The sequence below is a fragment of the Chaetura pelagica genome, unplaced genomic scaffold (assembly GCF_000747805.2).
Source record: "Chaetura pelagica isolate M959 unplaced genomic scaffold, ChaPel_1.0 scaffold191, whole genome shotgun sequence".
Taxonomy (NCBI): Eukaryota; Metazoa; Chordata; class Aves; order Apodiformes; family Apodidae; genus Chaetura; species Chaetura pelagica.
In genome coordinates, this window is record NW_009952440.1 from 1785814 (window position 1) to 1799315 (window position 13502).

At 41.9% G+C, this 13502-nt stretch overlaps 1 protein-coding gene across 1 annotated transcript in view; it reads right to left on the reverse strand.

Annotated features, from left to right (window-relative positions):
- Positions 1-6078: 6078 nt before the first annotated feature.
- Positions 6079-13502, reverse strand: part of ATG10 (autophagy related 10) — an 88871-nt gene continuing 81447 nt past the window's right edge. Inside the window, exons 5-7 of the mRNA XM_010008406.1 lie at positions 11582-11679; positions 11192-11311; positions 6079-6259 (exon numbers count right to left, since the gene is read on the reverse strand). Coding sequence (XP_010006708.1) covers positions 6079-6259; positions 11192-11311; positions 11582-11679 — 399 coding nt within the window. The remainder of the gene's footprint in view (positions 6260-11191; positions 11312-11581; positions 11680-13502) is intronic.

The window sequence follows — 13502 nt, forward strand, 5'->3', positions numbered from 1 at the left end:
GAAATTCTGTGTCTGTTCTTTAAGGCTTATGATGTTTTGATGTGTGTCTGCAAGTGATACAGCTCAGGGACACTGGGGCGTGCTGTCTTTTTTGTTGGCAGCTGGCTTGTCCTTCTTTAAGAACTGCTTTGCTCTTGAATGACAGGAAAGCCAGAGCAGAGTCACACACTTTCCAAACAGAATTGTGTTTCTTGGAGTAGGACAGCTCTTCTGGGAATGTCAGAGATTGATGCCACAGAAGCTGTTTGAGTGCTTTGTGGACCAGCCCCCCTTGCCCAGTGCCTTCATGGAGGCTTCTTTAACTAGAGTAGTGACTGTCCTGCAGTCAGGATGGACTGATGGATCTGAGAAGGCCTGTCCCCCCCTCTCAGACCCTTCTTCCTGAACTGAAGGGTTTGAAGCTTGGGTCCAAGCCTGACATCTATAAGCTAGTTAGGGCTCTGACCTAAGGCTGTGTTGGAAGAAGGGAGAGGTCTCCAGGGCTTCCTCTCATAGTGAAAAGAAGGCTGGAGTGCTGCAAGAGCATGGAAAAGGAGAACCCTGTCACTGTGGCAGACTTGGTGCACCACAAGTGAAAGTGGAGTCATGACCTGTTGTGCCATAGCTCCAACCATCCTCCAGGCTGCATCATCTCTAGTCAGTGTATCCTTAGGGATGGCTTCTGCAGTGGAAGGACAGTCGGAATGGTCTCTGACACATCTTGCAATACAGTTGTTCCCTTGTTTTCCTCTTGTCAAATCTTGTCTAGAGTGGGAATTTCCTACTGGATGTTAATTGAGCACTTAAAAATGGAATGTTAACTTAGGATGGAAAGATTTAAGTTGGGCAGCAAGAGTAGACCTTGTCTGTCTGTCAGATCTGGTGCGACCTTGTGCTAGTAATTCAGATCTATTTTTTTTTAAGAAAGAGTATTCCATTTTTATAAAATACTACTGTACTCTATATACAAGGAAAGATTAACAGCATTTCAGAAACACAGGACCCTTTTAACCCTGAAGTTCAACTGTCACCTGAAGGTGGCTGGTTGCTGGGGTGGGTTGGTTTTTTTCAGTCTGAAATGCATTGCTCCCTTAGTGGCTGTGTATAGATACTGCTCAGGAGGTGTTTGCATTAAATGTAATAAATTCTGCACAACCCAGAACTGAATTACATTTAATCTTTTTAGGAAGAATAGACCACTGCCTAGTGTAGCTGGAATTTCATCTTCAGTTGTTATGTCAGTCATAAAGCTTCTCCCGTAAGAAGTGAAATTAAATTCCTTACTGCTAGCTCTGGCCAAAAAGAACCTGATGTTTCTTTGGGACTATAAAATCCACAAGGAATCAAAATCTCCACTCAAGCAAGTTGGGAGGAGAAATTGCATATTTTAGAAAAAAAACCCTTCCTCAAACTGAAAATGTTAACTGTAAATGTTGAAAATTGTATTTATCCACGGTCTTCAGATGATGAGAGCAGTTCTAGTTTCTCGACTGAAGACAGGCAGTTATAAGTGGATTATTTTTGGCATTATTTTTAGCACCTGACATGATCAGGTTCAGGTCTGGAAGGGATTATTAAACTATTTTTTTAATGTAATCATCATCTCTGTCCTGCTCAGCCCGTAGAACTTACCCCAGTTGTTCTCAGGTTTAAGTGTAAATTAGGTCTGACTAGTTGGACTTGGGCAAGTCTGTCTGATTTGAAGATGTCTGTTTCTTTTAGTGAGTTCAGCTGTTTTCATTTTAACTTCTGTTACTACTTGTCTCTTTTACTAGGCTTTTTGGCCTTCTTGGCTAGATTAAGAAAACTTCCATTGAAAAACTGAAATATTTCATCAGTTCACATTTTCGATCTTTTTTCTCTCCATATTTTCCAGTTTTTCAACATCACTTTAGAATGTGGATACTAGAACTAACAGTTATAGAACATCATCTAAAAAGCCAACACATCCCCCTGTATCAGCCTTTATTTAAATAATTGCCAGATCTTCCATTCTATTAGTATTTGCACTGATATATTTTACCTTGAATTGGGCCCCTTGTGAAAGTGTATTTTGCACAAAGCTTACTAGTGGATCACTGGGTTCTTTGTTTCATGTTAGAGCTATTTTATGCAATAAAACCTCAAAATACTTACTTGGCTGAAGCTAAACAATTCCCTCATTTTAATAGCAATTAATTTGTGTGTTCATCCAAAAGGCTCTGCTTCAATTAGTATTTATTAATTTATATTAAAATGGCATCATATATAAGAACAGATTGGGAATCTCTACTACTGAGTATTTTGTAGTTTAGTCATCTGCAAATCTGTGAGATTTGGATTCAAATCCTTGTTCAGGCCTGGGCTGAACTTGGGTTTCCCTTACCCTTGCAGATGCAGTAGCCCCAGTCACAAGAAAATGGGCTTTCTCTGCAGCCCCTCCCCTGTATTATGGGAGGAACTCTGGAAAAGCTGCAGGCTGTGATTCCAGAAGGAAGACTCCTTCTGTTGGAACCAAACTTAAATACCCCCTCAGATTTTTAGAGCCTTAACTGATGTGCAGTTCAGTCAATGAGCAGGTTGGAGTGGAGGTGAAGAGGCTGCCTGGGCCAGGCCACCAGCCAGCCCCACAGCTCCTTGGGCTACCAAGTATCACCATATTTTTACTGTGCTTTCTGGTTTCCCAGCCATCCTGTTTTATTGGATACCAAAGGGTTAACTGGTAGTAGTTGGTTGGTTTTTTCTTTCACACAACCATATGCACGTTCTGGATCTGTTCTCTTTTCCCAAAATGTTACACGGATGGATTTTGAGGATCTGCATCTGCCCAGGATTTCTTACAGCTTCACGGAATCAAAGCTGTTGATGCACATAACTTCAGTCATGCCACTGTACACCCAGAAATCTCAAGAGATGTCCTGATCACATCTGCTGTGGCTCTGTCTACAGCTCTGTGAAACCTGGAGTACACACGCAGTCATGGGGAGTAGCACACAGCAGAGATGCACACATGTTCCTACCAAGTCTCTGAAACCAAGCCTTGATTTAGGAGCAGAACAAAGCAGAACAAAGCAGGTCTGAGAGCACTGGCTGCCATCAGTACAGTTAAATGTACTAATTCTATGCATCAAACCAACGGCAGGTACGTATCTGAGAGACACCAGGTACACATTTATATGCAAAAAAGCTAGAATCCCAATAATTGTTCTCAGGTGATCCTTGATTACAGTAAGACAGGAAGCTACAGGATAAGTGAACCTGAACACTGGGCTGTGACTCCCAGCTTGCAGACCTGAAAGCAGTTCCTGGTGGAAGAGACCAACTACAGTCAGCTCATTTCTTCCCAAAATCATGGTCTTATGTATGTAGGTGTTACCCTACCCAGCTGCTGCTGTTTGGAGTCCAGCTTAGTGTCTACAGGAGATACATTACTTGAAGGAAGGAAACCAGCACCTTTGGTTTGGTTGCTACAGCAGAGTCTGTTTCGCTTTGTTGTTTTGATTTGCTTTTCTTGTGTAGCAAAATCATTAGCAGGGATGTCAGTGATAGTCCTTTGAAAAGAGGGACTTCACCGCAGCCAATGGACTTTTTAAGTCCTTGCAGTTCAGAGTCTTGGCAAATTCTAAAGCCCATCTGGCAGGAGAGGAGACGGTAGATTTATCGGGAGGTAAATGAAGCAAAGATTCAGCTTCCTAAAGTAGGACGTTGTAATGAGGGAATCTTGCCACTAGATGTTGCTATCAGCACAATGAGGGGAAAACCTGAAACGTGAAAGGTGTGAGCCAAAAAGTTGTTTACGTGGAATTTAACAAAGGAAATCTTCAAAATGTGAAATTTAGCCTTTAACTGATTCAGTGAGCTCCCATCAGGAAAATGGGGCACTTACTGTATTGTTGCCTTTGAGTACATTAAATGGTGGCTAGATGCTACTTAGCAGCACAAGAGCTTATGGAGTAAATTCACCTGCAATCTTGTCAGATCAAAAACAGGGAAGAGAAGAACAAAGGTGCTTATTACTCCATGAAGCATGCGTACATTTTACAGCTTTGGTTGCATGAGGGGCTTGTTTTGTGTAGGCTTTTTTCAACTTCTTGCAAGAAGGTAGAAGAGGTGAGACTTATTATGGCAAAGGGTTAATAACAATTACCAGAACACACAGAGCTGAGAGCAGAACAAGTAAAGAACAACATTAAAGCTAGCTGCACATTTTGCATTGCTTGTTATTATTTGTTTTACATGCCTGTTTAGCATGTAACACCTAGTCAACACTTGGGCACCAGGATTCTTCTAGCCAATGTCCCTGTGGATCCTCTCAGTGCCCAGGAATAACTTGGAATAACAAGGAATAACTTGTGTGATCTGTACAATGTAGAAAGAAGTCAAAGGAAAATGAGCCAAGGCAAAACTCACTACTAGGTGATGAGGGGTTTTAGGCCTAATAAAGAAGCACTGAAATTATGTGCTACACAATCCAAATCCTCTGTAATGGAAGGCAATCAACAGACATCAGAGAAGAGCTGAACTCGTGCAATAGATACATTTTTCTAATTCATTAGGAAAGCATATGTAAATACTGGAAGACTTGACTAATATTAAGGAACAATACCTGACTGATAGATGCAGGAGAATGAACTTTACAAACTCTGGAGAAGCAAGCGATGCTTAACAGAGTGAGGCGTGGCTGGAATCCACCAAAATTCAGTTCAGGATTTTGATCTGGATCAGGTGCAAAGGAAAGAAGGATTAGTTCATTTCCACAGCTTGCCAAATCTTTTTCCATCTATGTTCAGCCCGTGTTCTCCCCTACTGTGGGCTCTACCTGTCCCTGGAACTTGAGTGGCATCAACTGCAGTGCTTGCTCAGCAGAAACAAAAATCATTACGACCAGCTTCTGTGTTTTAAGGTGATGTATTGCAGAAGAGACATCGGGGATTGCTCCTGGTGATGCAGATGACTGCTGGTGAAATCTCATTACTGTGATTCTTCTCTAACTATAGCCTAACTCTGGGCAGCAACAAAGGTGGGGAAAGGAAGCACCTGAATAGTATCTGACTCCATCTGGCCTCTGCTGCTGAGGCTAATAGTGTACGGCTGCTGAACCCAGCAGAGCACAAAGCACAGAGCCTAATCTCTTCAGACAGGGCTGCCTCCTCCAGTGTGCTGTAGTAACATCTCTGAGAAACAATGCCACAGCAGAACACCTTCTTTTCTATCAGGCTTCAGGAAAAAAAGCATTCAAGGCAAGTCTCTGTAAAACCATTCACTTTCCAAACAAAGCAGTAGACTTCTCTCTTGCCTTAAGTTGAAAATCATCTTCAGCAGGTGACAGTACAACAAACTCTTAAGCAGCGAAGCAAAAGCTTCCTTGGGGTGTCGTGTTTTTTAAGACCCTAATGAAAGCCAGGACATAAACCAAACAGGTGTGATACCTTCTTAATTCTTCCCGAGCCCTCAATAAATGGCTACTCCCTTCAGGGCTACTCTTCCTAGCATGGCTCTGAAACAGCCTGGCTTTTTAAGTCTAGGAATTAAAGCTAAGCTGCAGCTACTTGACATGGCAGTTTTGTAGCTATGAGCTTCATGGGGGTTTTTTTCTAAAATATTACCTAAACTCTCTGAAACACTTTTGAAGGCCTACATGTTAATAAAAATACACACATATATTAATTTATACACTGTTCTCTAGAATAGAGTATTTTTGGTGAAAATAGTATGAAAATGTAACTTCACATTTCAGAGGAGAGATAAATCCTTTTTCCTTTGTTCTGGAACTGAAATGCTATGCAATATAAATACAGCTATCTCAACAAACTCATTATATCAATGATAACAAATGAGGCAAAAAAAAAAGTTACTGGAAGTCTTGCTGAAATTCACAGAGTTGCAACAAGAACTAGTATTGATTACTTCACTATTTTCAGCTCTTAATTAACTTTCTCAAAAATTTACTGTTGTGAAAACAAGCACACAATTTGACCAAAGGAATGTTTCTTTTAATAACCAAAACTAACCAACTACAAACCTTCTGGCAGACCAGATGGGGGTTAACCTGATCATGCTGACACAAAGGAGGGATTATGTAGGTAGCAATTGCATTCCAAAGAAAAGCACATTTTTTACTTAGTTGAACACATAAAACTCATTCTCCGTGCTGATTCTTGTGACTAAGGGCAGGTATGAGTCAGTTCTCTTAAAAAGAAGTCCCCAGAAGCAATGGTCCTCAATATGTCTTCCCACATTAGCAAGGATGAACGACTGAGCAAATTTACAAAACTGGAACCGGTAATTTTCTTTTGATAGGCTGCAAGATTTCAGACAATGTATGTAGCTAAAACCAAAGTTCAGATACAATAATCTTATTATGCTAAATAATATTACAAAATAGTGATGTAATTAACTTGATTTTGAAATAAAATAGGATTTTTTAATATAAACACTCTGTATAAAACATTCTATAAGTCACATTAAGGCACAGATGTAAATGGGAAATTAAGATGCCTACTTCCCACTTAAGCCATTAGGAAGTAGATATCTTAACAAGATTGTATCTCTCATTCATCTCAAATATTTATGTTATCCTGTATTTGTTTCTCAGTCTAAGCTTAGTGTATTTGTCTAGTGGTACTCTGGACAAATTTCAGGGAAACACTGACAATGGTGATGACATTTTTCTGCTACTTTACTGCTTATGGTGTTAAATGGTTAAGAACTGTAGCAGAGCAGTGGAACTGTCAGATTGCTTATCCTTTTCTTGCCCCCCATTATTATAATCTTGTCTCAGTAACTGTGGGAACAGGGTCAAGGCACTGAAGAGGAATTTGGAGGGGAGTTACCAGCAGGAAGGAAGCAAGACAGAGACAACTTCAGAAACTGGGAACAACTTGAGTGTCCAGCCAAATGAATATATGGTTATAAGATACCAAGAAGGTAGTGAGTGATTGCTGGGAGAGGACATGCAGGAGTTAGGGTGTGACTGTCAGGACACTGACAAAGCAGTATTCTGCTGTTTGAGTTATCCATTAAACAAGTGCTTTCATTGTGACAGAGGAAATCTTAAGTCTAATACAATCACTGAATCATTCTGATTGGAGAAGACCTTTACAATCATCGAGTCCAACAATTAACCCAACTCTACGAAGTCCAGAGCTAAACCATGTTCCTCAACACCACATCTGCACATCTTTTAAACACCTCCAGGGATGGTGATTCATCCAGCACCCTGGGCAGCCTGTGCCAGTGTTTCATAACCCCTTCAGTAAAGAAGTTTATCCAAATATCTAATCTAAAACTCCTCTGGCACAACTTCAGACTTTCCTCTTGTTCTTTTGCTTGTTGCTAGGGCAAAGAGACCAGCAAACACCTGGCTACAACCTCTTCTCAGGTAGTTGTAGAGAGTGATAAGGTCTCCTCCCCTCAGCCTCCTTTTCTCCAGACTAAACAACCACAGTTCCCTCAGCTGCTCCTCGTAAGACTTGTGCTCCAGACCCTTCACCAGCCTCGCTGCCCTTCTCTGGACTCACTCCAGCACCTCAATGTCTTTCCTGTAGTGGGGGATCCAAAACTGACCCCAGGATTTGAGATGTGGCCTCACCAGTGCTGAGTACAGAGGGACAATCACTTCCCTCGTCCTGCTGGTCACACTGTTCCTGATACAAGCCAGGATGCTGTTGGCCTTCTTGCCCACCTGGGCACACTGCTGGCCCATGTTCAGCCAGCTGATTACCCAACACACCCAGGTCCCTCTCTGCTGGGCAGCTGTCCAGCCTCTCTTCCCCTTGTCTGCAGCATTGCATGGAGTTGTTGTTACTCAAGAGCAGGACCCAGCACTTGGCCTTGTTGAATCCAAAACTGACCCCAGGATTTGAGATGTGGCCTCACCAGTGCTGAGTACAGAGGGACAATCACTTCCCTCGTCCTGCTGGTCACACTGTTCCTGATACAAGCCAGGATGCTGTTGGCCTTCTTGCCCACCTGGGCACACTGCTGGCCCATGTTCAGCCAGCTGATGACCCAACACACCCAGGTCCCTCTCTGCTGGGCAGCTGTCCAGCCTCTCTTCCCCTTGTCTGCAGCATTGCATGGAGTTGTTGTTACTCAAGAGCAGGACCCAGCACTTGGCCTTGTTGAACCTCAGTCCATTGATCAAGCCTGACCAGGTCTTGCTGCAGAGCCTTCCTGCCCTGGAGCAGATCAACACTCCTGCCCAATTTTGTGTCATCAACAAACTTACTGAGGGTGCTCTTTATCCCCTCATCCAGATCACTGATAAAGATACAATGTGCAAAGCTCTGTCCAAATAATATTAAATTTTGTTTACAAATTATAAATCAAGGTAGAAAGTAATGGGCCTTGTTAATTCTTCCATGTAAAAGAAAAGTACTTCCTATCTACACACAAATTACATTTTTCTTGCAATTCTTGGGGAGAAAAAAATAAGATCAAATTAAGGTGCGATGGACTGGAGAAAGTGACTGGAATATATGCTCCCACACTTATTTCATATTTGGTTTCTTCTGTCTGTGATCACAATCTGTAAGTTACACTACCCCATGTACAGTGTCACATGGATGAGATGCTGACATTCTGAGTAGAGCAATGACACTTCACAGATTTGCAGTTAACAAGTCTTTCCTATAGAAAAGAAACCCAAATGGCCAAATCCTATTTTGAGTAATACTGTTGTATTCAATGTTTTTGGCTTCCAAGTCAGAAACAGGAAGGGCTGGTCTCCAAGAAATGCCTATGAAACTATGCTTATACATTTTGCACAGCAGCATCTTAGCAGTTGCATCTTTTCAAGGTACTGAAAATAATATTTAAACTTATTCTAGACTCTTTTATATTCTTTTATCAAGGAACAGTTCTCGTCAAGTATATGAGAACATTAAAATTAGTGTTTCAGCTGTAAGTTATTCCAAAGCCACTCCGTATTCAGGATTGCATTTTATTCTTTCTGTTATTTAAAAGTGAAATTTCTTCTGTACATTCAACCCTCAATGCAGTGCCAGGTAACATCTGTGATGCTTTGAGAATATGAGCATAACTGATCCTCAGATATGCTGATGCAGCATTCAATGCTGATGGCTTGTAGGGAACAACTCCATCAATCCTTTCCACTTCCCTGATCCTAAGGTCAGCAGGAGCTAATTCAGACCTCGGTTTAAATAAAGCTACCTGAGGCCAGTCCTAAATTATACTGGGAAAAAAGGTCTCACAGGCCCTGCAGCACAGTGTGAGTGTGCTGATATGCTGGATAGAGGCAGCAGCAGCTGACAGAGAGCTGCTTAGCAATGCAGGGCAGCACAGGGGGGCTGGCTGCTTTTACTTGTCTGTTCCAGTGTATCACAAATGAAGACAACAGAGCAGGAGTGAACATTTAACAGCTCTTAAAACTGCTGTTACCTGTTTGGCTTTTTTTGTTTGTTTGTTTTCCTCCTCTGTAAATTGTCCTTAAATTTGAAAATGTATACAATTATCAAGCACAGGTTATCAAAAGTGTTTAAAAAGGCAATGTACCTACTGTCATGGTGTATGAATGGAAAGCCATATTTAATAAATCTTACATGGAAAAATGGCTTTTCAAGTTGTTATGACCCAAAATGTGAACTTTTATTATTAATTCCAAATGGCTGGCAAAAGAATTCTGCACCAGTGGGATTCTAAGGACTGCAAGGTATTTCAATCCACTATTATGCAAGTTAAAAATATCCAACCAATCAAAATATCTAAAAACCCAGAACCTGAAACCTGATGCATTTTGCATTTCCAGTACTGATGTGGCTTATGTTGGGACTCTGGATGCAAGTGACATATTGCTGACCATATAAAGTAGAACCTGTAATTCCAGCTCAACTGCTTAGGACTTGTGGTGTGGTTTATACTGAAAATAAAATGTTACTAGGTAAGAAGTCAAGACGACTTGTATGGAAGGTACTTCTAACCTTCACTTCTAACCTTCACTGTTCTTCACCTCTTGTACTACTAGGCAGTTCATACTTGCTCAAAATTCAAGAGCTGTCCGGGGAGGTTTGCATAAAGACAGCAGGATAGGGAACAAACCTGTGAACAACTTACTACTACAATGAGAATACTAATTGACTACAACAGTAACTCCCCCAGGGTATGGCAAAGCATCCTTTGGAGGCAGTGAAGCACAGGAAAGCCAGATGTTTTCATACAATAGCATTAGGCACCTTGAACTCTGGAACTGTACACACTCAGTCAGATGTTGACTGTAAGTACTTTGCTTGTCTACAGTCCTGATCCTGTTTTGCCCTGAAGCATGACATACACAAAATATTCTCAGCCAAGTATTATTCATTCCTGGGATCATTATATTTTGTGTGTGGTGTGGAACACAAGGATGGTCCATGGATAAAGCTGTAGTGGAGAAGGTGGTCCCGAGGTGAAGCAGTCTCACAAGTCTCACACCATACACTGACAGCCACAAGCTTGAACTGTATCTTACAAGACTTTTGCTGAACATATCCTCACAGATGGTGCAGATTTTCTAGATAAATGATTATTAGTGGATAAGTTCAGTAGATGCAAAGGCCCTATCTCAACTGTGCATCAAGGAACCACAGGTTTGTGCATTTGTTTGCAGTCTAACTAAGGTCAAAACCACAACAAAACAGAGGTAGGAAAGGAGTGATTTAAAGGGGATGATGAAATCACAAGTATGTTCAAGTCTTCGTGATGCTTGAAAGTTGTCAAAACTGCAGCCAACATTGTAACCAGGGAAGGAGCCATGAACAGTCACCTTTCCACACTGCATTGCTTACCATTCAGGAAGGATTCCTTTACTTGATTTCATCTGCAGTAGCTTTACTAGAGCCAACCATCAATCTATCCCTCAGCTCAGAGGTCTGGAGACATCAAACAGAAAAACAGAGATGAAATTAATTTAATTGTAGCAGAATTATGACAGATCACACCACCAACCAACCACATGTTGGAGGGACCACCTCAAAATGCTTTTACGCATCTGAGAAAGACCCCAGGACATCAGGGACCTTCTGACAGTCATGAAGGGTTTCAGCAATGTGCCAAGCACAAATTTTCTTTGCAAAGTAAGTACAGCAATAGGGCAGCCATGTTAACAAAGACTGAAAGGTGAGTCCTAAATGAACTGAACGAAGAGCTTCGAAGGAGAAAATCATGTTTTTGCAGTTATGCATCTGATCTTTTTATTTTCATAGGAGGAAGGGACAATTATTTCATCTTCTCTTACCTTTCAACTGAATCAGCATTTGTATTCTGCTTGGGTGATAGTCTTGCATAACTCAGAGGCAGACTGAGACCCACCACTGGGCCTACAGTACTGAGCCACAATATAATGTAATTTGTGTATCTAGGGAAAACAAATAAGCAACAAAAAAGCACCATAAACATATTATCCCAGGCTCTTCTGAATTGCAGACACACTTGACAGTCATAAAATAACTTCAGATGGGGCTACTTCTTCACTTTATCAAATGTATTTTAACTTTCAGCCCCTAGGTGACAATCAAGAATCTTACTCTATTTGGACCAGGGACGTTGTTTTGACCACTTCCACTTCTGGCTCATTTACTTCAGCTGCATTGCATAAAGGCTTGCAAGGCACAGTAGTGCTTCTCACCTGTTTTGCTTCCGTGAACCAGTCAGTACAGAAGACATGAATTCATTAGTCCGGCAGGGGTGCAGAACAAAAAATGGCTGCCCAAGCAATGGGTGCTCCTATGAGAGAATATCTGTTGTTTTACTATGCAACAAGGAAACAGGAATTACACCATTTGTTCTTGAAAAAGACAAAGCAGGGGCCAATTAATCTTTGATGCAACTCTTCCCAGTTCAGATTCTAACCCGCTTCGCTTTTCTACTGATAATCATTAAGAAATTAATACTTGAGACCATATTCTCCTATCTTAAAATGGAAATAAGATCGCTGACCAGGCTATGCCACCATCTTGGTTAAAATTTAATGTTTTCCTACAGTAAAAAGGGAAAGTTACTGTGTAAACAAGTATCTGATCAAATGTAATACATAAACCAAAACTGAACCATGGAAAAGTTCTTTAAGAACCTTGGCGCCTTATCCTTGTATCTGCTCAAACTGTTAAGTGCCTTGATGACAACTTATTAAGTCCCGAAATTGACAGTCCTACCCGGGGAGATGCATTATTGGACCTGATGGTCACAAATGCCAGTGAACTCATCAGGGATGCCAAAGTTGAAGGCAGCCGGGGCTGCAGTGACCATGCACTAGTGCAGTTCACTGTCCTAAGGGGTATAAGGCAGATGAGAAAGCATAGTCAGGTCTCTGCATTTTAGGAAAGCAAACTTCCAGCTCTTCAAGGAGTTAGGACCCCATGGAAATGGCCCTCAGGGACAAGGGAGAAGAACAGAGCGGGCAGATCTTTAAGGATGCTTTCCATGGAGTGTAAGAGATCTCAGTCCCCACAGGTAGGAAATCAGGCAAGAAAGGCAAAAGACCAGAATGGCTGAGTTGAGACCTGCTGGTCAAATTAAAGGCAAGATGGAACTACACAGGCAGTGGAAGTGGGGACAGGTATCCTGGGAAGAGTACAGGGACACTGCTTGGTTGCATATGGACAAGGTCAAGAAGACGAAGGCACAAGTGGAGCTGAATATAGCAAGGGATGTAAAAGAAAAACAAGAAGAGCTTTCAAAAGTATGTAAACCAGAAAAGGAAGGTAAAAGAAAGTGCACCCCCCTGATGAGCAAGTGGTGGACTAGTAACAAAAAATGAGGAGAAAGCTGAGATTTTCAATAACTTTTTTGCTTCAGTCTTCACTGGCAACCCCTCTCTTCATGGCTCTCAAGGTTATGGCTCATAGGATGGAGACCAGGCAGCCCAGGTCCCTGCCACTGTAAGTAAAGACCAAGTCTGTGACTATCTAAGGAAACTGAACATACACAAGTCCATGGGACCTGACGAGAGACATCCCAGAGTCCTGAAGGAACTGGTGGATGTAGTTGCCAAGCCACTGTCCATGATATTTGAAAAGTCATGGCAGTCAGGGGAAGTCCCTGGTGACTGGAAGAAAGGAGATGTAAAGCCCACATCTAAAAAGGGTAGAAAGGAGAACCCTGGGAATTACCAACCTATCAGCCTCTGTGCCTGGGAAGATCATGGAACAGATCCTCCTAGAAGACATGCTAAGGCACGTGGAGGACAAGGAGGTGATCCAGGACTTTACCAGGGGCAAATCCTGACCCTGACTAACCTAGTGGCTTTTTGCAATAGAGTGACTGCATCAGTGGACAAGGGAAGACTATGGTCTCTGGACTTCTGCAAGGCCTGTGACATGGTCCCCCAGAACACATTTCTCTCTAAGTTGAAGAGATAGTGGTTTGATGGCTGGACTGTTGTCACCGTTTGACTCAGGTCCAACAACAATGCTCTCGATCCCCCCTCCCCCCAACCCAGGTAGGGAAGGAGAGAGAGAAAAAGAGAGAGACTTGGCTGGATTGAAAACTAAACTACACAGCTTTAATTAAAACACTAATGAATGATACAAGAAAATATATACAATTAT